Source organism: Oryctolagus cuniculus, chromosome 3, assembly GCF_964237555.1.
Source record: "Oryctolagus cuniculus chromosome 3, mOryCun1.1, whole genome shotgun sequence".
NCBI lineage: Eukaryota > Metazoa > Chordata > Mammalia > Lagomorpha > Leporidae > Oryctolagus > Oryctolagus cuniculus.
This window is the reverse complement of record NC_091434.1, coordinates 42156092-42181452: the sequence shown is the minus strand read 5'-3', so window position 1 is coordinate 42181452 and position 25361 is coordinate 42156092. Positions and strand designations below refer to the sequence as shown.

Below are 25361 nucleotides of genomic sequence, written 5' to 3'. Positions count from 1 at the left end.
TATAAAGAAAAATCTTACATATTCTCTGGTAGTCCCTTTTTTCTTTTAAAGATTTATTTATTTTACTTGAAAGTTAGTTGCAGAGAGAGAGAGGGAGGGAGGGAGAGGGAGAGAGAAAGTCTTCCATTCTCAGTTTCACTCCCCAAATGGCCACAATTGCTGGAGCTGGGCCCATCAGAAGTCAGGAGCCAGGAGCTTCTTCCCATGTCGGTGCAGGAACCCAAGCGCTTGGACCATCTTCCACTGCTTTCCCAGGCCATAGCAGAGAGCTGGATCAGAAGTGGAGCAGCCGGGACTTGAACCAGCGCCCATATGGGATGCCAGCACTGCAGGTGTTGGCTTTTACCCACTACGCCACAGCACCGGCCCCTGGTAGTCCTTTCTGACTTGGTTTAGGTATCATCTTCCTGGAAAATTTTAGGGAACTTTAGAAAACTTTCTTTGGCTTAGAAAACATCGGTAGGTCAAGGGTACTCTCAATCTGGGAGGGGTAAGAATAATCACTTTCCTGGTCCAAATGAATGACAAAGTCAGGAAGGGCTTTTTTGAATCTTGAACATCCAATTTTTTCTTACAGAATTCTCTTTTAACGATGGTTTGATGAACATCATTAATGGAAATGACTTTTACGTTTAGAATCTTGGTTAAAAAAACTTTTCCCATGCCCTTCAGAGTAGTTTTTGTAAACTTCTGTAAATATTTGTCTTGCCAGTGACTCATTTTGTTAGCCTATTTATATATGTTTCTTTTGTCATCCATAAAAGGGTTGTAGTTTCCGCTTTATTCAAGGTTGCTGATTGAGCACCTGCAAATGTTTGCTTTATTGGCATTGAGAGAGAAGACAAGAAGATGATTTGTTATACCAAAAATGAATTATTGCATCTGGTTTTGACTGTTAAATAATTTAGTAGAATTTATAGGGCCCATTTTTCCTTTTATTAAACCTCATCTTAAATGCAAACTTAGAGAAAAGACATTTTTTATTTGCTTTTTGACAATTGTGACATTAACAGGATACTAAGGAATTTATACTCTTTTTAAATATAAGTTGAATAAATCTTTAAACTTGAGATAAGGGCAAAGATTGTTGTAAACATTAACTTCATTTTTAGATAGCCTGCTCATTTGTATTATATGATACTGATAATTATATCAAATTGCTAATTGCTAATTTGACTAAATATCAGGTTACATAAATAGAAATTTCAGAAAATAGAAGTCATGAGGTTATTGGTATCACAATAGAAGAATGACAATCAGAAGCCAAACTGTCCCTCAACAATGCCTGATACTTATTCCTTAGTAAGTCACTCCTCCACTGCCCACAGGGATTATCTCACTCTGTATCAGCCAGCATGGCTTTGCTTGTAGTGTTAGCAATCCAACTCATGTTCTGTGAATATTGGCTCAAAAGCTGATGGGCCTGCTAGTATCTGCTGAATACGACAACCAAAGGTCACCAGGACCTCCGTTTCTTTCCATCTGCCAGCTGTGTGTTTCTCATGTTTGCTTCCAGATGAAATCCAGATAAGTACCAGGAGTGACAGTCTTACCTCCTACCATCTTTGCATCCACAGAAGATGTATGCTGCTTTCCCTGGGGCCTCCTCTGCCCCCCGTGGTTTGATCCTAAGTTCTGGGGTTGGATTTCACTGGTTTGAAGCAGCAACCAATACAGGGCCGAGAATTCTTTGGTTGACCAGCTTTGAGTCTGTGGATCCCAGGATCCAGGTTGGCAGTGGGAGTGATGGGGGAGGAAAGGGAGCTAATAAGAAGGGACTACACTACACTGAGAACTGGGAAAGGTGAGTCCCTCAGCAGAACATTTAGCAGGGGTGTGGGTGGAGTGGATGCAGTAAGAACAATGGTGATCCTTTCCCCTCCATTCCTGCCAAGCCTCTGTGTTCCTGCATCTTCCTCTTCACCCTCCACCAGTGGCTTTGGTTTATTCTTCAGAAATGAAAGAGCAGCCATCAGGTACGAATTGCCCCATTTTGTCAGGTACTTACTTCTGTGATCATTCTCTTCTTTCTTCCTGTTACAACAGACTAAGAATTCCTGGGAGCAGTTATTCCCTCCACCTGAGCCCCACATCTTCCCTCTCTCTTCCCAGGGGTCCCTCCTATGTCCTTATCTTCAGTTGCTCCCTTTTATTTCCTCTTAGTACAACAGCAAAAAAAAAAAATAAATAAAAACACTCTACTGTTTCATATTCCTTTCTGTGTTTGCCCTATGCCTTAACTTCCCTCCTCAGCCAAGCTTTTGTGAAGCGTTCTCTTCATTCTTCAGGCTTCTACTTGCTCCTTGCTCCTCTCGGTAACCACCACGCCATCGCTTCACTGACAGTTGCTGTTTCTACAATGCCCAACAGGGGGCACCTTTCTTCATCTTAGTAGACTTCATACTAGCACTCACACACCTGGCCACCCTTTCTTCTGGCAGTGTTCTTTTCTCGTGGATGTCATGAAAGCATTGTCTTATGCTTTCCTCCATTGTGTCAGCCTTTATTTCCTATTTGTATTGTTAACTTTTCTTCTAACTAAACTCAAAATGTTGTACTTTTCCAAAGGTAAATGCTAGGTGCTCTTCTCTCTTTGTTATCTCATTTGGTTCCATGGTTTCAGGTACCACTAACATCCTGACAGTACCTACCTCCCACATTTATATATTGGACCCAACTAATCTATTCTGAGATTGAGTTCTGTATTGGCAATTATATTCTCCATAATCCAGAGATACTCACAAATACTCCTTCTCTAGTCTTATCTGTTTCTAGAAGTGGGTCCTCCAGACCTTCAGTTGCTCAAACCAGAGATCTAGGGATCATTCATGGTAGGCCCTGTTTCCTCTCCTCATTTTGCCTGCTCCAAGTCTTTAGTAGTTCCTCAAACAAACTCACTCACTTCTCTCATTGCCATCCTATCTCAGTATACTCTGATATGTCCTGTAATCACTATCTAAGTAATCTCTCCCTTAGGTGTTTGTATCCCCAAATTCATTTTTTTTTTAAAATTGCCTTAAAATATTCATAAAATACATTTCAGATTTCTTTATTGAAAATATTTATTTATCTACTTGAAAGAATTAGAGAGAGAGAGAGAGAGAACTATCTACCGTCCGCTGGTTCACTCTCCAAACGGCTGCAACAGCTGGATCTGGGCCTGTCTGAAGCCAGGAGCCAGAAGTCTCCTTCCAGTCTCCCATGTGGGTACAGGGGCCCAACCACTAGGGCTACCTTCTGCTGCCTTCCCAGGCACAGCAGCGGAAATAGAGCTTGTCACTAATGCCATTATGGTAGGATCTTCCCATGTTGTTTCTTCTGCATGGAATGTTTTCCTCTCATCATTAGGCTGGTTATTTGCTCTGCTTAAATATTAGTTCTTCCTTGGGAAAAAAGGTTCCATAGGACCCCATCCCAATGTGAGTTAGCTTTCCTTTTCCTAAAATACCATGGATTTTCTATCAGAGCAATTTTTATAATTTTTAGTTACATGCATGTGTGATTGTCTTTTGTTCTTGTAAAGATGTATTTATTTACTTGAAAGAGTCACAGAAAGAGAGGGATATACAGAGAGATTTTCCATCCACTGACTCATTCCTCAGGTGGCCTCAATGGCCTGGGCCAGGCCAGGCTGAAGCTAGGAGCCAAGAGCTTCATCTGGGTCTCCTACATGATTGGCAGGTACCCAAACACTTGATCCAAACAGGACTAGGACCCGGGGTGCCAGCGCTCCAGGCAGAGGATTAGCCTAGTGAGCCACGGCACTGGCCAGTGATTGTCTTTTAATATGTCTTTCTACTACAAATGCCATTATAGTTGATCTTCTCTGTGTTCAGTTCAGTGCCTGGCACTAAATTGAGATTCTGTAAATGTATTCTAAAATAATTTCGAATGTTCCAATTTTTGAGTTTTCCATCCCATACTGTCTTAGTGGCCTTTTTGCCAAGTAATATACAGCCCTGTCAGGAATAAATAATAAGTGTAGCAGTTCCTCTTATTCAATATGCCATCAGAATAGTGATAGTTTGCATTTTTTGCTATGGCAATAGGCAAGAATATACACTGGAATTAGAAAATATAGTAGTAAAATGCAGAAGTAGTGTGAACTTAAAGAGATTCATCCAGGAATAGGAATATCTGAGTTTGGTATCTACTCTACCATTGGCTTTTTTTTTTTAAATAGAAAGCTTTTATTTAATAAATATAAATTTCATAAGTACAACTTTTGGATTATAGAGGTTCTTCCCCCCATACCTGCCCTCCCATCCCCAAACCATCTCACCTCCTACTCCGTCTTCCATCGCATTCTTCATTAAGATTCGTTTTTAATTATCTTTATATACAGAAAAGCAACTCTAAACTAAGTAAAGATTTCAAAGTATATACCCACACAGACACACTAACTATAAAGTACTGTTTGAATACTAGTTTTACTGTTAATTCTCACAGTACAACACATTAAGGACAGAGATCCTACATGGGGAGCAAGTGCACAGTGACTCCTGTTGTTGATTTAATAATTGACACTCTTATTTATGACATCAGTGATCACTCAAGGCTCTTGTCATGAGCTCACAAGGCTATGGAAGATTCTTGAGTCCACAAACTCTGACATTTAGACCAGGACATAATCAAAGTTATCTCTTCCCTTCAGAGAACGGTACCTCCTGCTTTGATGGCCCCTTCTTTTCACTGGGATCTCACTCACAGAGATCTTTCATGGAGGTCATTTTTTGCCACAGTGTCTTGGCTTTCCAAGCCTGAAATACTCTCATGGGCTTAATCTCCTTAGAAATGTGAAGTACTATTACTCTCCTTATTTTAATTTTCAATTTTGAACATAAATAATTTTACTTGCAGCTTCTTAAGCTAATAATGAACATAGTCACTTTCACAGATAGGACTGTCACTTCTCAGTTCATGCAACTCATTATTTAGAAACCACCCAGGGATGATCCTATGAAAGTAAGTGCAGTGAATTCATTCTTGATTTCCTTTTTAATTCTTCATGAGCTTTCCTGATAGCAATGCTAATCAAGTTTAAATATGTTGAAGTGTCAAGTCTCTATTTCTGAGAGATTAATTAGAGATTAGTTTCTAAGCTATTTTGTAAATCACTGTACTTTTTCATTGTGAAGTGTTTAGTGGAAATACTGTTTTAGGAAAATGATTAGAGATTATAAATGGTTTCATTAAGCACTTTATTTCCTTGTCATTTTACCAGTTCTGTAGTAATAAATGACTTTAATATTTTTTTACTGATAATTTAAGTGATGTCTAGAAGATGAGAATTATTTTGAAACAAGTTTAACTTAATTGACCCAGCATGGCTTGGAATCCTTTCTGCCCATGATCCTTTTATGATTAGGCACTAAAGAAGAATCTGTAATGTGAAAATTTCTCTTTTATTTCTATACCACAGGAGTCATACTCCCTGGGATACAATATCATACCCTTTTCAGAGAACATTAGTAGCAGTATTAGAATTTTATCCTCTCAGGGGTTGCACCAGTCAGTTTCATAAAAATGGGAATTCAAAGCCCTTTAATCAAACTATGACCCTATATAACAACAACAAAACACTCACACCCAGCTCAGATTGTGTTAAATCTTTGTGTTCAGATAAACTGATGCCCTAGAAATCAGTATGTGATGATTTATAGATCTGTGTAAGACTGTAATGTTCACCTTATTTATAAAACTGCCAAGATGGATAAGCATAGCTATTTCAAATTTCATAGGGTTTTTTTTTTTTTTTTTTTGACAGGCAGAGTGGACAGTGAGAGAGTGAGAGAGAGAGACAGAGAGAAAGGTCTTCCTTTGCCATTGGTTCACCCTCCAATGGCCTCCACGGCCGGCGCGCTGCGGCCAGCGCACCGCGCTGCACTGATCCGAAGGCAGGAGCCAGGTGCTTATCCTGGTCTCCCATGGCGTGCAGGGCCCAAGCACTTGGGCCATCCTCCACTGCACTCCCGGGCCACAGCAGAGAGCTGGCCTGGAAGAGGGGCAACCGGGACAGAATCCGGCGCCCCGACTGGGACTAGAACCCGGTGTGCCGGCGCCGCTAGGTGGAGGATTAGCCTATTGAGCCACAGCGCTGGCCAAATTCCATAGGGTTTTATAAACTTCTCTTACTGTCAAGAAAGAAAGGCACTGGGCAGCTTTTGTTTTAAAAAGTGAGTCAGCACTTAAGAATATGTACCAGAATTGACTGTTGGTATTTCAACTAAATTTGTCTCAAATTTACATGAGATGTGAGAGTATGATTATGATGGTTTCCATTTATCATGACTTCTTTTGACTGTATGCTCATGCTGCACATTATAATCTCATGAGGCAACAATCTTGATGGTTATTGAGCAGATTTAGTTTCTTTTAATGTATTAACAACCATTATTCTTCCAGAGAGTGTAAAAATGATTCAGAACAGGGCCAGCATTGTGTGGTTAAGCCACCATCTGCAGCACTGGCATCTCAGATGGGCTCTGGATGGAGTTCTGGCTGCTCCACTTCTCATTCAGTTCCCTGCTAATGTGCCTGGCATAGCAGCCGAAGATGGCCCAAGTGCTTGCAAGTGACTTGAGGGGTGAGCCAGTGAAAGAAAATTATCTCTCTTGCTGTCTCTCCCTCTGTCTCTGTAACTCTGCTTTTCAAATAAATCTTTAAAAAAATGATTCAGAAAAAATATTTACTGTTGTGAATAACAGTCTAGGTAGACTATTTTGTTCACAAGTTAAATGAAGAGAAGTAAGGACTGTTGGCAGAAAAGTGTTTTAAGTGGCAGGGTTGGGAAGAAATTATTTTGTGGGTTGGGATTTGTTGAATTTACTTTATTCTTTGTGAAAATTATTCTTTTAAAATTAATTTTAAATTTACAGCACAGAAATTGGGAATGACATATTTTTGTGCTCTGTAATGTATTTTCTGAAACTTGTGAATGTGTTCAGGACAGAATGCAGACTTACTTTTAGTCACATACTAAAATGCAGTACCCCTCACATAAAGGGGGTAGGTCATGGTTTACCTGATGAACTTTTAAGGCTATGCTCTGTATTTGAGGATTATGGTTGAAAATTTTACAATTAGGATATATACACTGAGAGATTAACCTATATGGAATTCTTGTTGGGTCCAATTTCTTGGAGAAATATTTAAGTCCTAATTTAATATGGCAGGTTTGAATCTGATTATCAGTGGAGTGCATTTAATTGAAATCAAATTAATTCAAACAAAAGTAAGGAAATCTCAGTTTAATAACCTTTTCCCTCTATGAGAGTATTCATCGACTTATATCTAATCTCAAGACTTAGAGGTAGAAAAGTTTTATTTAAGAGGAGATATATTGGGGCCAGAGCTGTGGTGAGGAGGGTTAATGCCCTGGCCTGAAGTGCTGGCATCCTATATGGGCGCTGGTTCGAATCCCGGCTCTTCCACTTCTGATCCAGCTCTCTGCTATGGCCTGGGAAAGCAGTAGAAGATGGCCCAAGTCCTTGGGCCCCTGTACCCACATGAGAGACTCGGAAGAAGCTCTTGGCTCCTGGCTTCTGATCAGTGCAGCTCCAGCTGTTGCGGCCAACTGGGGAGTGAACCAATGGATGGAAGACTTCTCTCTCTCTGCCTCTCCTCTCTCTTTTTAACTCTGACTTTCAAATAAATAAATAAACCTTTAAAAGAAAAAGAGGAGATTACTATACATTTTTATGTAAGTTGATTGTTTAATTATCAGACCAGTTTTATAGGTATATTATAAAACTGAAATATGTTTTGGATGTTCTTTTCATCAAAGCTCACTAAAGTCAGTAGTTCTAAAGTGTTAAGATTCTCAAATAATTTTCAAATGAAAAGTCTGTCATGATACTTAAGGAATATTTTGTCAAATTATAACAGGTGCATTGACCAGTCCCAAGAACAGTACATAATCAAGAAATTATAATTAACTTAAAAATTAATGTAATTGCTTTAATAAAAATACTCCATGTATCTGAAATTCCAACCATGTTAATTGTACCTCAAATAAATCTTAAAAATGCACATATCATTAATTATCCCTACAAAATTCATGCTTCCGATAATTAATGAGGCAATTATTATCTCTAATGTGTTTTCTCACAACATATGCTAATATGTTAATTTTAAATAATTTCAGCAATACAGAATAAGCAAATTCCATAATTTTGCTTCCCTTTCCCTAGAGAAAACCATTATTACTGATTGGATATATCCCTCTGGACTTGTGATACTCATATGTAAATCATAAACTTTTAGATTACAAATATTCTTTTGTTGATTACTTTTTACTGTACATATATATGTATACACATATACACAATCTCCATTTTAAGATTTACATATATATATCATCCATTATTTGGTCTACATAGACTCTGGTTGCATGAATGTGCCATAATTTATTTTGTCAATCCTTTCTGGGGATGGATTTTATTAGTTTATTCCTATTTTGTATCAGCTGTGTGACAATATGTTATACTTATGTTTTTGCCCATTTGTTCAAGTATTTTTTTAAATATTTCCTTGAATTACAAAAAATGAAATTGCTGCTTCAAAGTAAGTACATCTTAAACATTTGAAATATGCTACCACATTGCCTTCCAGAAAAGCTGGACCAGCTTATATTCAACATAATATTGTTTAAAAGTTCCCATCTACCTACAACCTCACATCTTTAAACATTTGATAATATGACAGGCAAAAATACTAATTTTATCTGTGTATATGTATGAATTCCCATGTAATTATTTGTGTTTAGCATCTTTCCATATCTTTCATTTTGTGAATTAGTCTTTTCTAAAATTAGTTTGTGAACACTTCATCACTTAAAGAACATAAATCACTTATTTTACAGTATAAGTCTTTTTTCCCTCAATTTAGACATAGTTGTAAGTTTTTATATGGTCACATCTATCAGTCTTTTTGCTTATGGTTTCTGGCCTTGATACATTTGTTAAAGAACTTCCCCACCTCAAACTACATTTTATGCCTTATATTTTTTCTAGTACCTCTATGTTTTATTTAATGTCTAATCCATCTGAAATTATTTTTGGTCTGGCATGAAGCAGAATGAATAATGAATTTTTTTAATATGAGTAATATAATTATATATTATTTCTTTTGTTGTTTAAAATGCCTCCGTCTCTTCAAACAATCCCACTGGGCTTTTCATTACAATTTTGTTTCATTTGCCTACTAACTACTGGAGATTGAATTTTACCATTATATTTTCATTCCTTTTCAACCTTAATTTTTTATGTATGTTTTGCATATATCTTGTGAAATTTGTGTTGGCTTGTTTATAAGCATCTGTTGTTACTTTGAATGCGATCCCCCTCCATCTTACCCTGGTATTACATTTAGAAATTGGTTGGTGTAAAAGTAGCTATTGATTTTTCTGTAACTATATTGTATTTTGCTATGAACTTTTTCTAGTTCTGATGTTTTTTAGTTGATCCTTTTGGATTTTCTAGGTAAATAATTATGTTCTCTGCAAGTAGTAATGATTTCTTACCTCTCACAATATTTTACACTTCATTTCTTATTTTTACCTTACTGCTTTGGCCTTACTTCCAAACTTATGTTAAAATATAAAGTAAATAAATAGTAGGATTTTGATCTTGTTTCCTTTTTTGTTTTAATGAAAATGCTTCTAAATCTTCACCAGTTGGTAAAGATGTTTCCTGGACAATTCTGAGATTTTATTATGTTAATGAAATTTTCTTTTTCCAGTTTACTAAAAGTTTTGTTGGGAATTGATGTTGTATTTTTTAAAGATTTATTTTATTTGAAAGAGTTACTGAGAGAGGTAGAGACAGAGACAGAGAGTTCTTCCATCCACTGGTTCATTCCTCAAATGGCCACAATGGCCAGAACTGAGCCGATCTGAAGCCAGGAGCCGGGAGCTTCTTCTGGGTTTCCCATGTGGGTGCAAGGGCCCAAGCACTTGCCCATCCGCTGCTTTCCTACAAATTATCAGGGAGCTGGGTTGGAAGTGGAACAGCTATAACTTGAACAGGTGCTCATATGGGATGCTAGTGCTGCAGGCTGGGGCTTTAACCTGCTGTGCCGCAATGCCAGCCCCTTGATGATGTGTTTTATCAAATATCTTTGGGAAAGTATTTGTTATTCTATAGCTTTTCTCTTTGACCTAGTAGTTTTTCTCTTTTGACCTATTTACTTACCCAATTACATTTATAGATTGTGTAATACTGATCTATTATTATGTTCCTCAAATAAACCTTTTGAAGAATTCATTGCTTTTTTTTTTTAAGTACATTGCTGTATTTTGCATATAGCCATAGAAGATAGATCGTTCATTATTTTGGAATTTTATCTGACCATGATCTATGATTCTCTAATAGTTCTTAACATGCTTCATCTCCTTTTAATCCTTGGCATTGTTCTATGCATTATGCTGGGAGTTATATGGTTTTGGCAACTAAAAATAATAGGCATAAAACTTTGCTTGGCACAAAATCATACAAGTAAGATGGTGTTTGTGAGCAGATTCATTAATCCCTAATTCAGTACTTTGGGGAGAAGGAATTTAATAATTTCAGTACTTTCTACAAGATCAGGATTTATCAACTTTGATTTTTAATATCTGAAGTAAAGGCTGTTCTTATATACTTCCTTTTTACATTTTCTAAATCAGAGAATGGATTCCTTTTCATTTTGGCCTTGGAAATGTGGCTAGCTAAGGAGTTCACCCTCAAGGGGTCTCTGTGCTGAGAATATGCATTTTCTGAGATTTGCCATCTGTTCCTCGCACATAGACAGATGCTGATGTTCAGTTTGTCAGAGGTAATGCAATAAGGATTAAAGTGTTAGATGGTTCTTACCCATTCCAGAAGTTATCGCTACAACTTGAAACCTTTAATCAGATTCATCTTGATATTCAAGTCAAGCTGGCTATTTGGTCCAAAGCTTTTATATCTCTATGGCAACTAATCCAGAAAACAATATTCCATTATTATCACAAGAGGAAAAATATTAAGGCTCTATTTGCACATCACATTGGGGCATCAAGAAAATTGATGTTCTATTTGATACATGATTCAGGGATTTATCTTTTAGGAAGCTGAGAGATTGTTCTTCGGGATTTAGTACAGAAGAAATAATGAATTTGGCAATTTAAAATGGTCAAAATATAATTCTTAGAGTTTATGATGACCTAATGCAAAGTCCATTTGTTAACGTTTATATCTATTTGATAAATAACACAATAGGCTTCTCCAGGTCCAGAAAGATGGGTTTAAATTATTTCTTAAGTTTGAATAGCATTAATTTCTGTGAATTTGAAATCAAATCTCCTTGTCTGAAGTCACATACTTTTAGAAAATGTTTTTTAAAAGGAACATCATTGATTTGAAATCTTCTATTTTTTTCTAAATAAGAATCTTACATATATAGTACAAAGGCACTGATTCCATCTCTAAGAAATACCACTAGTAGCTACATGGTTTCCATGCCTCTTGGAATCTATAAGCAATACATATAAATGGAATCTTGTCCTTGTGAAGTATTGCACAGAAAATGATGAATTTCTAGAAGATGATCATTTTTCAAACTCTATTTCATTAATGAAAACGGCCTACTGTAAAGAAAGACTGATTATATCTCTTATTGCATGTAAGTTAGTATAGCTGTAAATTATTTTCTTAATTTTATGAATCACATCTGTTTCTGAAACTCAGCTCTGATAAATCCTGTAATAATCAATAGTGGAGCTCACATAGTATTGAAATATTTTGAGCATTTTTTTCACTTTTAAGTATGGTTTATTCAAATTTAGATGACTTGAGAATATGTTTAACCTACAAAGTGACTAAATAAGTGTCAATAATATATTAGTATCTTATATTTCAGGGAAATATTAGTGATAAAATCATGATGAAGGAAAAACCATTTTGTGAACTATTTGGATAGAAAAAGGAAAGGGAAATTTTGTCAGTAATATTTGTGAAATGAACTCTAATAATGTTCCATTCTTGTTGATATTTTATTTTCTAAAATAATTAATTATACTTAATTATGGAAGTTTCTGATCAATGCCATAAACATTAGTTATACTTATAAAATAATTGGGGCTCTACATTCAATCTCTGTAACAATACACTGAAAGAAATATATGAGTAAAGATATATGTATTAAAATTATGCATTTGGATCTATATCATTATGTACTTTCATTTTAAAGGAATATGCCTTATTTTTCATGAAGAATACCTCCAATTAACCTTGGTACCATAAACAAAAAAGCTGGCAGTGGTGTGAGCTCAGCCATGATTCACTGCCTTTCTCAGCAGGGGGGTCTACTGAGGGAGGAAAGAGCCATATCTCCGTCTCCAAGCCTACTTGGTTCTTGGCCCCTCTGCTAAGAGTAGCAAAGGATACCCAGTGTTTTTGAATGTGAGACAGGCATCTGTCTTGGTTATACAAGACTGATAGTAGCAAGACATTCCTCAGAAGCTGCGGAATAGTTTCAGGTGACATTTATTGGTGTCCATCTGTTTTGTTTTTATTGGCCCTGCTAAGTCATAGTACTACCAAAGCCACTATTGCATAGTTTATGCATTTGGATTAGTGAAAAAGTCATGTTGGCTAGACAAGTAGGGGTGTTTATGGAACTTATAACTGTGTACAAAAGCAGTGGACTGTGAGGAGTGCAAGAAGAGATTGGTAAGAATAACGAGAGAATCAAGATCTTTCCCAGGAAAGCAGTTAACACGAAAAGGAGCATCTGTGCTTGTAGACAGGGGAAAAATCAGAGTTCAGAATAGAAAGCCATTAGCCAGTGAAGTTTCACAATGAACAATTGCACTGTTTGTGACCTAACACTGTGGGGAACAGAGAAATGGCAGAAATCAATGGAACAATAGGATGAATTGGACTTCTGGAGACATGAGCTTCCAAAACCATTATCTAATGAGTTTCCCTCACCTCTGTGGACTTCAGTTTCCTGATTAAAAGAGAAAAACAATTTCAAATAGGTGAAACAGTCTTTGATTCTATCTGTTATGGTAGATCTGCAATGAAAGTTCAGTGATTTTCATTACATTTTAAATAAATTTGCTTCTTGAATATATCATGGAGATGGAGGAATTTAGAACAAAGTTCAATGATAGGTAAAGACATTTAATCCTTGTTGAATAAGCATCACATAAGTGGGTTTGTGTCATATACTTAGTATATAGTACTTTACAAATTGGTTCAGAATATGGTGTTTTCTAAATTATGATTCAAAAAAGAGACTTTGGTATTCTTTACTTTTATTATTACTGATTTTTTATATGTTTGTTGGTTTCTTCCCATTTTTATTAAAAATTTCAAACTATGTCCTTTTTTTGTTTGTGATAAACATGGTCTAGAGGATAAACAAACTTTTATCTCAAAATGAAAGTGATAGAATGGGACTTCCTAGTACTGATTTTGTTGTTCCAGTGGCCCTAGGAAGCATTATATAAATATTACCCTATTGAAAATATAGTCCTCATCCTGGTTAACAATATGCTTTCCAGTCAGACTATTGACAGTTACTATGTGAACAACAGAGCAGTGGTATGATTAGACCCCCAGATACTGTGGATGCCAGCTTCTTGGTCCTTCCAGCAAACTCTTGAAGGTGCTACCCTGTTATGGCAAGGTCATCTGCTTTTCTTTTCTTGTTAAATAGCAGTATTTTTGAGGTATTTTTCCTAAGAATATCTTCATAGGTTTTCAACGTGTCAGTGCTTAACTTGATAAAGTCATCTGGTTTTAAGTACCTCAATAAAGCCCTTTGTAAAAGATACCACTTTAAAAAAAATGCCCCATTAGTTCTTTATGATCGCTAGTGGTGTTGGTCCATAAACATCCTTAATGTTATTTAAGGTTATATTTATAGCTTATTTATAAACATTGTTCATGCACTTTGCTCTTATTAAATACAGTGATTTTTCACGTTATTTACTAATTTCGTCAACAATAAAAGTTTATACTTTTATGTAAAACGAGTAAAGCACATGTGATCCAGGGAACATTGGTTTTTGGATTAATGGAATTTTAAAGAATAAGTCATTTATATTATGCTTAGTACATAGTAGATGCTCAGTCAATATTTGTATGAATTATTGTTGTATTTGAATTAATACATGGGATCTGTATAATAAAAATCATGTTTGCAGAAGATCCCTAACTAGATGTATGGTTGCAGAAGAAGAACTTGAGATAATCACTTTTATGTAGATAGTCATTTCCTTTTTTTTCTGCTTATTCAATTTTTTTCCTTGAGAAAGAGTTTTATCATTGATTAAGGAAGCACCCAAGAAAACAAGCAATGGAGTTGGACACTTAGGCATAACTAAAACTTAAGAGAGATAAGAATATCCTCCACTTAATACACTAAAATGAAATAAATCATTGAGAACAAGTTTTACTGTTAACTCTCAAAATCCAGCTCTTTGAGGACAGAAATCTTGCATGGGAAATTAGTACACAGTGACTCCTGTTGTTAATTTAATAATTATCACTCTTATGTATGATTTCAGTAGTTACCCAAGGCTCTTGACATGAACTGTTAAGCTATGGAAGCCTTTTGAGTCCACAAACTCTGTCAGTATTTGGACAAAATGGAAGATCTCTCTTCGCTTCAGAGAAAAGTACCTCCTTCTTTGATGACCATTTCTTTCCACTGGGGTCTCACCCACTCAGGTCCTTCATGTAGGACGTTTTTTGCCACAGTGTCTTGGCTTTCCATGCCTGAAATGCTCTTGTGGGCTTTTAAGCCAGATCAGAATGTCTTAAGGGCTGATTCTGAGGTCACAGTGCTACTTAAATCGATTGTCATTCTATGAATCTCCTGTATGGACTACTTCCCATGTTGGAGCATTCCCTCCTTTTTAATTCTATTATTATTATCAGACACGTATACGACCACTTTAACACTCAATCCTATCTATTTGATCACTTTAACACTTAATCCTATTTATATGATCACTTTAACATTTAAAATGCTATTTTTACCACCCAGCTTAATCGGATATGGGGTCCCATGGCAAGCTTTTAAACTGTACCCTTAGAAGTAAGTCCATAGGAATGTATGCAAAACTATACAGCTTTACAGTTACAAACTTCATAAACTTCATAGTTACAATTTTAGGAACATGGTGATTCTTCCCACCATGCCTTCCCTCCCACCCATACTCCTACCCCTTTTCCTCCTCCCTCTCTTATCCCTACTATTATTTTTTTTACTAAGATCTATTTTCAATGGAATTTATATACATATAATTAATTCTATGTTAAGTAAAGAGTTCAACAAATAGTATGGAAAGAAAACTATTCTTCAAAGGTCAAGACAAGGGCTGTTCAAGTCATTGCTTCTACTGTAAAGGACACACTCAGGAAAGTGAAGAGGGTCATTTCTTAATGAGTACTAATGAACAAATTATTGTAGTGAGATAGAGCACAAGAGAAACTTCCTCTGTTTAACAAAGAAATTAAGGATACAAAGAAACTTCCCTGAAATAGACTCTTCATACACTCTGGCTTCCTGTAAAACAGCAATTATTTTTGCTTTCAAATGACAAGAATCATTTAAGGGAATGTATGTAAAATTTAGAGGGTTGGGGCCGGTGCTGTGGTGCAGCAGGTTAAAGACCTGCAGCTCTGGCAAGCCTTATGGGCCCCTGTTCAAATTCTGGCTGCTCCACTTCTGACTCAGCTCCCTGCTGATTCACCTGGGAAAGTAGCAGAGCATGGTCTAAGTGCTTAGACCTCTGCACAATGTAGAACACCCAGAAGAAACTCCTGGCTCCTGGTTTCTCATCAGTTTGACTCCAACCATTGAGGTCATTTGGGGAGGAACCAATGGATAGGAGACCTCTCTCTCTGTCTCTACCTCTCTCTGAACTCTGTCTTTCAAATAAGTAAAATAAATCTTTAAAAATATCTAGAAGGTCACCTGTATTTAAGTTACTTTCTTTTCCCTGACACAGGACATATTTCTTGGAGTGGATTTCTTAAGGGAGATAGCATTAATATATTTTATTAAATGGATTACCTTTTATAAATAAAGCATAATGTTAAATACATAAAATGTAATTTGGTAAGAGAGATGTGCGTGCATGCGCACTGCCTTTAATTAATTCTGTTGACTTATAAGATGGTACAGAGAATAAATTCTTAGTCATTGGATAGTAGAATAGCTATTCAGAATGTTAAAATTAGACTTAGGCAGCCACCAGGGAAAGTGCTAATGGTTCACAGAGCTTGGTTAACTTTCAGCTGCTCTTCAGCAGTGAATATCAACACCTCTACCACAACTGTACCACGTAGTGATGTGGATTGGGTCATATCATGTTAAGCATAAATAAATGGAGTCACCTGCTTGTGGCCTTAATTGGAATTTTATGGAAAAATAACTGGAAATTTAATTGGAATAAATGGTAAAATTCTACCATTGCAAACTTTTCTTATGTGTCACTTGAAGGAAATAGCAATGACCCCAGTTTTCCCACACTCTTGAGTTTTGTGTGAAGACTTCGACCTTGTGTTTGGGGATAGGTTTTCTAAAAGCCCCCTAATTGCCAAGCAGAATTGTGTATATGTGCATAAGGTCATTGAAAAGCGAAAGTATGCATCAGAACTGGATTGTATTCTGATCACCAACGCAAGTCAATAAAACCAGCATTTTTGAGGATATTTTTCTCCTGGATTATCTCAATCTGTCTCTGATTGTTGTTTCAGTCTCATTTTGGGTCACCATACTCATCAGTTATTATACCGTCGACACACTGGCCCTCCTTTCTATGACAGAGCATGCACCTGCTCTTCTCTCCTGGAACATTTTGCTTTCACCTCCTCTCATGGATGCAGTTTGACTTTTGCTCTTGTCTCTACTCTTACCATCTTGAAGGAAAGTAAGACATTTTCTTGTTGATGTGTGGCAACACACCAACTGCTGAATTCAGTGGTTTATCTTCAGATCTTATTTTCCTGCACTGTGTTCTTCAAGTCTTGGTTTCCATGAGAGCTTACGTTCCCAGTTCTCTTACCTCTCAGCCTGTTACTTTTGAGGTCTTCTCTGCCTAGTTTTTAAGCATGGATGTTCCTTTGAACTTAGCCCCAGGTGGCCGCTACGGCCAGCATGCTGTGCCAATCCAAAGCCAGGACCCAGGTGCTTCCTCCTGGTCTCCCATGCAGGTGCAGGGCCCCAGCACTTGGGCTATCCTCCAGTGCCTTCCTGGGCCACAGCAGAGAGCTGGACTGGAAGAGGAGCAACCGGGACAGAATCCAGCACCCCAGCTGGGACTAGAACTGAGTGTGCTGGCGCCACAGGCGGAGGATTAGCCTAGTGAGCTACGGTGCTGGCCCCAAAATAAGACTTTGATGACTAAATATTATTTTCTCAGAGGGCTACCATGGAATTCATTCGACAAAGCGTCTGTTGTTGATCAGATTTGTATTTTCAATTTTTCACTATAACAAGTTTATTGGCAATCAATAGACCTATAAATGGTTTGACGATCTCTGACTATTTTCTTACAATAAATTCTCAATAAAACAAATTTTGGAGTTAAAGGGAAAGAAGGATACATTCATTCATTTTTAATTTTTGTTTAATGCTTCAGGATTCTGTGTGTGTGTGTGTGTGTGTGTGGTGTTGCTAAAATATACATACCATAAAATACACCTTTTTTACCATTCTTAAGGATGCAATTTTAGGCATTAAGCACCTTCTCATTTTTGTGTTGCTTCACTATGTGTTTTCCCTGAAATTACTAAATTGAAATAGTTTAATATTTTCATGGATGAGACCTGAAGCTTTGCTTACACTAAATTAGCAGATTTTCTCTAGGGTTTCCCAGTGTGTTGTGAAGAAAAAGAATTTTGTTTGTGAGGTTTTGTTAAGGAACTTGGAGCATATGTAGATATTGGGCTCAGAAAGAGAAAAATTGGAATTTATGGAAACATTTGTATACATTTTTCTCAAGCGAACACCCCCCCCCCATTTAGCTTAATACAATGTTTCAGAAACTGAATGTCTTTTATTATAATGTGGGAGTCTCATTTAATCATGTTATTCCTAACAATGGGTAAGCAAAAATGTATAGAAATTAATGAAACAGGGCCGGTGCTGCGGCTCACTAGGCTAATCCTCTGCCTTGCGGTGCCGGCACACCAGGTTCTAGTCCCAGTCGGGGCGCCGGATTCTGTCCCGGTTGCCCCTCTTCCAGGCCAGCTCTCAGCTGTGGCCAGGGAGTACAGTGGAGGATGGCCCAAGTGCTTGGGCCCTGCACCCCATGGGAGACCAGGAGAAGCACCTGGCTCCTGCCATCAGATCAGCGCAGTGCGCCAGCCGTGGCGGCCATTGGAGGGTGAACCAACGGCAAAGGAAGACCTTTCTCTCTGTCTCTGTCTCTCTCTGTCCATTCTGCCTGTAAAAATAATTAAACAATTTAAAAAACTTTTAAAAATTTGGTCATTTTCTTTGGCACTTTGAAACTGTGTCTGAGATTAGAAATCAGCTCTCCTTACAGTTGTGAATTTAGATATAAATTACCTTTAATATGAATTCTGTTAATTTGAAATGAGAACATGCTCTTAGATTAATGTCATATTATTTTAACAAGAAGAGCAAAACATTCGCTCTTTACTTTGCTAGTTCATCAGCTTTCTTTTGACTCTAGTGATTAAATCCTTTATAATATATTGGTTGATTTAGGAAGACACTAACTCTAAGATCAGCAGTATTATCTGCACTTGTTCAGGGACCATATACTCCCAATTTGACTTACTTGTTTTATTACTTAACTTACTGAATATGATTTCTTCTTAGGAAATGATAATTTGTAAACTTAAACATAGAATTTTAGGAAATAGAAGGCATGAAGCTCAATATCTGACTAATTATCCTGGCTTCACTAGCATGTGCGATCCAACTTTACTTGAAGGAACAGGGTATTATCCTATGGTATTCACCCCAGGAGACTGAAGCATTTTGTTGTAAGCTGCTCTAAATGAAACCTGGGGAAGGGTGGGAATTGGTACTTTAGCCTCTTGCCTTTATTCTGGAGGGAGGAAAGTTGGCTCTGAAAAAAACTGAAAATCCGCATACTTTATAAAAATCTCCCGGGCATAGTCATTGGAGTCAATTCAATCATCTAATGGTCGAGAAACCAACAAGAGCACATCTGAACTGATAACAAACCTGTTCTTTTCTTGGAAATTGCCACAAGTACCTGGCTTCCCAGAGTTATATAGCTGGAATTAATTTGTTCTCATTCTATCTTCTATAACATTTATTAATAAGGAAGATATACAAGCTACAGTTCAAGTTTTGTTTTCAGTCTCTGCCGCTTCCTCACCACAAATCTACGATCTTCTTGAGGGAAATGCAGGTGTGGGGCTTCAGGCCTCTTACAAAGGGCCTGCGGCAGAAAAGCAGCTCAAGGGAGGATTGGGGTCTTCCACCGCCCTGTCCCATTGAAACATCACATCCCCCTTCTCCAGGTTCACCAGAGCCTGTGCATCTCCTGGTCACTGAATGAACGGCACGTTCGCTCTCTAATACATTTTCTTTTTTTAATGGAAGAACTAGAGATGTATCCAAGTTCTGAATTTGAATATATGTATCAGCTTTATTCATTAGCAGACAAGCTAACTATTGTTCACACAGGCTCTGGTCAAATTTTTAGCTTATTAGGGGGAGTTGCAATACATTTTGAGTTTTGTCTTTTGTTAATTAAAATCTTGAGAAACATGTGCTTTTCACTGGTTCCAAGTTTTAAGGCTCTATGGGGTAAATTTTATAATCATGAAGGAATTGAAAGTCAGAGCAAGAGATAAGTATTATGATGCAGATGGATTCTTTCTTAGGTGAGATAGAGAACATTTATATCCTGAAGGCTTATCTTACTAGGAACAAAAGTCTTGATTTAAGGAGATATCATCACAAATAGGAGAGGCTTAATAATAAAAAGCTAATCTGACAGCAGTGTTTTGTTCTTGTCAGTACACAGTAGCTCAAGTTGAGAGCACAGTGTGGAGAGGCCTAGTGCAAGAGGATGCATAGGGCATTGGAATATACATACATTTAGGAAAGCACTAGTTCCCCACTTAAGGCACAATTCCAGGTGTTATAACTCTGCTGACAATAATTCCATGTGGAACGTGATCTACTTAGGTAAAAGCAGTTTTTAATGTGAAAGTTCTCATTAGCTTAAAAAGCAAGTCAAATGGTTAGCTTTTAAAAACTGAGTCATAGTCTAATTTAACATCACAATTCACGCTTTTCCTCTTTATTTTAATGGCTAGATTGATCCTATTTCAGCAGCACCTACCTTGATGCTGTGGAAAATACACACAGACATCTGATATTTCTGAGCATGTAGGTTGTAACAAATTTAAATGTGTTCTAAGAGAGCATCTGGATATAAACAGCTAAAGATTTATAGTGTTCTTTAACTTAAAGATGAGGAAAATGACCAGTATGGGGAAATTAAAAATAACAATTCTCTGGAAAAGCAAGAGCTAAATTGTTAAATGCCAGGGCACCAAGAAGCAGTACTCTGTAATCCAAATTGGGTAATTTATATCTTTGTCACTTGAAAATCTGATATATGGTTGACTCAATGAATCACCCCACCAACATTCCATAACTAAAACAAATTTTGTTTCTTTTTCACAGGCAGAATTTAGTCAATTGAATAATAAATCATCCTGTCTTTCCAGAATTATGGTTAGGGAGGCTCACACAGGCAGGGCCAATTAAATGATGCCTTCTAGAAAGGATCTACCCTGCTTTGAAAGAATGCCTGTGAAGAATATGGCTCCTGCAACTTTGGTTATACTTTTCAGTGTTTCATATGGCTGTTTTAAAAATATTTTAAATTTATCAATGAAGATTTGTCTTCAATATTCAGATGGCAGGAATGAATTAACTTTTTGATTACCCCCGAAATCTTGGTCACTGCCTACAGGTGGTCCTGTAGTGGATATCTAAGGAAATGATCCCCTTCTCTTAGAAAGAATGAGCTTCCGAGCACTTACAGTTTACAAAGAGTAGCCAAGCACATTTTCTCTTTTGAGTGTCACTATTATGCTATAATATATGCATTGTCTTTAAAAAGTATGTGGAAACATATATTATGAAAAATTTATGCATGGATTTCAAAAATATTGCACAAAGATAAACTTTTTATTTGAGTCCTTGAATCTTATGAAATACTCTCTTATATAAAGGCTATTAATTCCTAGCTGAAAAGCAGAAATTAAGATTCAGAGAGGTTAAGTGACTTACCCAAATTCATGCATTTAATGAGTGGAATAATCATAATTAATTTCAGACTAGTTATTTTTGCCCTAAGGGCAATACCCTCGGCATGTGCACTGCTGCCTTTTTTGTTGCACTCATAAAATGCATGCCTTAAATGTGCATTAATATACTTTTGGAAGACTTATTCCTGGGAGAATTCATGACTTGATGATATGGTCAGAGCATTATTAAGTTGATCATTTGGCCTGAGCAGAGGAAAGTATTAAGAAATATCCAGTTTTAAATGACATCAGTGATGTTCAATGTAAATGAATTTGCGGTTATAGGCATAGTGGATAGTTCAGGATTAAGATAAAATCTGTCACCTTATAATTATGAGTTTTCAGAGACTGGATCCATTTTAAGAAGAACAATAGTTGAGAAGACCCAGATGCATTCAAGAAGGAAACAACAATAAATAATTAACCTGCTTGAGATCCACTATTTGAACAGATGAATTTTGATGTCCTGTTGGTTGAGGTTATTTAGATATCTGCTTCAATGAACAAGCAAGAGAGATTTAAAATCAACCCAATATCTGATTTTATTTCAAAGGACACATGGGCATTTGAAAAATAAGACTTTTTTTTCTGAACCTAGTTTCAATTGTCTTAGCAATTTCTTTTCTGAACCAGTGACAAGATAAATTTTAGGGTAGTCTCTTCAAATAATCATAATCTCTGAGTGAAGTGCGAGAAATTCATTGAGTATTACTCTAGCTATCTGTTTTAGAAAGGGAATCAATTCATCCTTTTCAATTATTTTACAGGATCCTTCGAACCAAAAATGTGGTGGAAGAAAGAAAACTGTGTCCTTCAGCAGCATGCCATCAGAAAAGAAGATTAGCAGTGCAAACGACTGCATCAGCTTCATGCAAGCTGGCTGTGAACTGAAGAAAGTCAGGCCAAATTCTCGCATCTACAACCGTTTTTTCACTCTGGACACAGACCTCCAAGCCCTTCGCTGGGAGCCTTCTAAGAAAGACTTGGAGAAAGCTAAGCTTGATATTTCTGCCATAAAAGAGATCAGACTGGGGAAGAACACGGAAACATTCAGAAACAATGGCCTTGCTGACCAGATTTGTGAGGACTGTGCCTTTTCCATACTCCATGGGGAAAACTATGAGTCTCTGGACTTAGTTGCCAATTCAGCAGATGTAGCAAATATCTGGGTGTCTGGGTTACGGTACCTGGTTTCTAGAAGTAAGCAACCCCTTGACTTTATAGAGGGTAACCAGAACACACCAAGGTTTATGTGGTTGAAAACAGTGTTTGAAGCAGCAGATGTTGATGGGAATGGGATTATGTTGGAAGACACCTCTGTAGAGTTAATAAAACAACTCAACCCTACCCTGAAGGAATCCAAGATCAGGTTAAAGTTTAAAGAGATCCAGAAGAGCAAAGAAAAACTAACTACTCGTGTGACAGAAGAGGAATTTTGTGAAGCTTTTTGTGAACTTTGCACCAGGCCAGAAGTGTATTTCTTACTTGTACAGATATCTAAGAACAAAGAATATTTGGATGCCAATGACCTTATGCTCTTTCTAGAAGCTGAGCAAGGAGTCAGTCATATCACTGAGGATATGTGCTTAGACATCATCAGGCGATATGAGCTTTCTGAAGAGGGACGTCAAAAAGGGTTTCTTGCAATAGATGGATTTACCCAGTATTTATTGTCACCAGAATGTGATATTTTTGATCCTGAGCAAAAGAAAGTTTCTCAAGATATGACCCAGCCATTATCTCACTACTATATCAATGCCTCTCATAATACCTATCTAATAGAGGACCAGTTCAGGGGACCAGCTGATATCAATGGATATGTCAGAGCTTTGAAAATGGGCTGTCGAAGCATTGAACTTGATGTAAGTGATGGTTCCGAAAATGAACCAATTCTTTGTAATCGAAATAACATGGCAGCACATCTTTCCTTTCGAAGTGTCATAGAGGTGATAAATAAGTTTGCTTTTGTTGCTTCTGAATACCCACTTATTCTTTGCTTGGGAAATCACTGTTCCCTATCACAGCAGAAGGTGATGGCTCAACAGATGAAAAAAGTCTTTGGTGATAAACTGTATGGTGAAGCACCTTTGCCCTCAGAATCCTACCTCCCCTCACCAGAAAAATTAAAACGAATGATCATTGTGAAAGGAAAGAAATTGCCTTCTGATTCAGATATGTTAGAAGGAGAAGTAACGGATGAGGATGAAGAAGCTGAAATGTCTCGAAGGATGTCAGTAGATTACAATGGTGAGCAGAAACAAATCTGGCTCTGCAGGGAGCTCTCTGATTTGGTATCTATTTGTAAATCTGTTCAGTACAGGGATTTTGAACTGTCTATGAAAAGCCAAAACTATTGGGAAATCTGTTCATTTAGTGAAACAGAGGCTAGCCGAATTGCAAATGAATACCCAGAGGATTTTGTAAATTATAATAAGAAATTCTTATCAAGAGTCTATCCAAGCGCCATGAGGATTGATTCCAGTAACTTGAATCCACAGGACTTTTGGAATTGTGGCTGTCAGATTGTGGCCATGAATTTTCAGACTCCGGGTCCGATGATGGACCTTCACACTGGCTGGTTTCTTCAGAACGGAGGATGTGGTTATGTTCTGAGGCCGTCTATCATGCGGGATGAAGTTTCTTACTTCAGTGCAAACACAAAGGGCATTGTACCTGGGGTGTCTCCTCTGGCTCTCCACATCAAGATCATCAGTGGTCAGAATTTCCCAAAACCTAAGGGAGCTTGTGCCAAAGGGGATGTGATAGATCCGTATGTTTGTGTAGAGATACATGGGATTCCAGCAGACTGCTCAGAACAAAGAACTAAAACTGTACAACAGAACAGTGATAATCCTATTTTTGATGAAACTTTTGAGTTTCAAGTAAACCTACCTGAGCTGGCCATGATCCGTTTTGTTGTTTTGGATGATGACTACATTGGGGATGAGTTCATAGGGCAATATACAATACCGTTTGAATGTCTGCAGCCTGGATATCGGCATGTTCCCCTGCGCTCTTTTGTGGGTGACGTCATGGAGCATGTAACCCTCTTTGTCCACATAGCAATAACTAATCGAAGTGGAGGAGGAAAGGCACAGAAGCGCAGCCTTTCAGTGAGAATGGGGAAGAAAGTTCGGGAATATACCATGCTCAGGAATATTGGTCTTAAAACTGTAGATGACATCTTTAAAATAGCAGTTCATCCCTTACGAGAAGCCATAGACATGAGAGAAAATATGCAGGTAGGAAAAATCTCCCACATTCTTTCTCTGTTTATCCCTAACCTTCTTTTGCCAGTAAATAACATGTTTAATTAATGGTATGATTTGTAAAAAATTATTAAAAGGTTGTGTAAACCTGTGTGTACCAGTGAACTAAGTGCAGAATGGCCTGTGATAATGGCCTGTGATAATGCTATGTCAAGTTTGGCCAGAACTAAGTCAAAGATGTCAATGCTACAAAATGCCATTAGGTACATTAAATAACCTTAGTACATAACTGCATTGACATATGGGCATGTGCATATGAAACAATAAGAAAAAGAACATAAAAGATCATGTGTTTCATATGTAAACTATTATATATTTATGTACTAATATACACTAATTGTAAGTATATATGTAAAATATATGCAGGTATAATTGTGGAAGAGAATGTGAAGACACAAATGTAGTACCTGTTAGGTTATTTGAGCTGTTTGAATATATAACATTGACAATCATAAGTGACTCCTCACAAGCACAATCAAAACTAAAAAAGCAGTTTGTCACTTAAACTTGTTGAAAATTAGCCTTTTATTATACATGTGGTTTAGTTGAAAGAACATGGATTCTGTATTAAATCTATCCCTGTGTGATCTTAAATAGCTTATTTCAGGTCTCTGATCATCAATGTTCTCTGCAAAAGGTAAGAAAAATAGTAATACTTTTATTATAGGATTATTATAAGAATTAAATAAAAGTATATAAATTTGCATAGCCTCACCATGTAGAAACTCTTTGTTTCATAAATGCTTATAATCAGGGATAGTTGCAAACTCTTTTCCAGAAC

The 25361-nt window shown here is 37.0% G+C and overlaps 1 protein-coding gene across 3 annotated transcripts in view; it reads left to right on the top strand.

Moving 5' to 3' along the window:
* The window catches only part of PLCL1 (phospholipase C like 1 (inactive)), a 410531-nt gene that overhangs the window by 298725 nt on the left and 86445 nt on the right, over window positions 1–25361 (top strand). For 2 of the 3 annotated variants that reach the window (XM_002712372.5, XM_070070434.1), the window contains exon 2: window positions 22079–24553. In XM_002712372.5, coding sequence (XP_002712418.1) covers window positions 22079–24553 — 2475 coding nt within the window. Of the gene's footprint in view, window positions 1–4328; window positions 4966–22078; window positions 24554–25361 lie in introns of those variants that run through there. The other variant, XM_051849314.2, reaches the window with a different exon arrangement.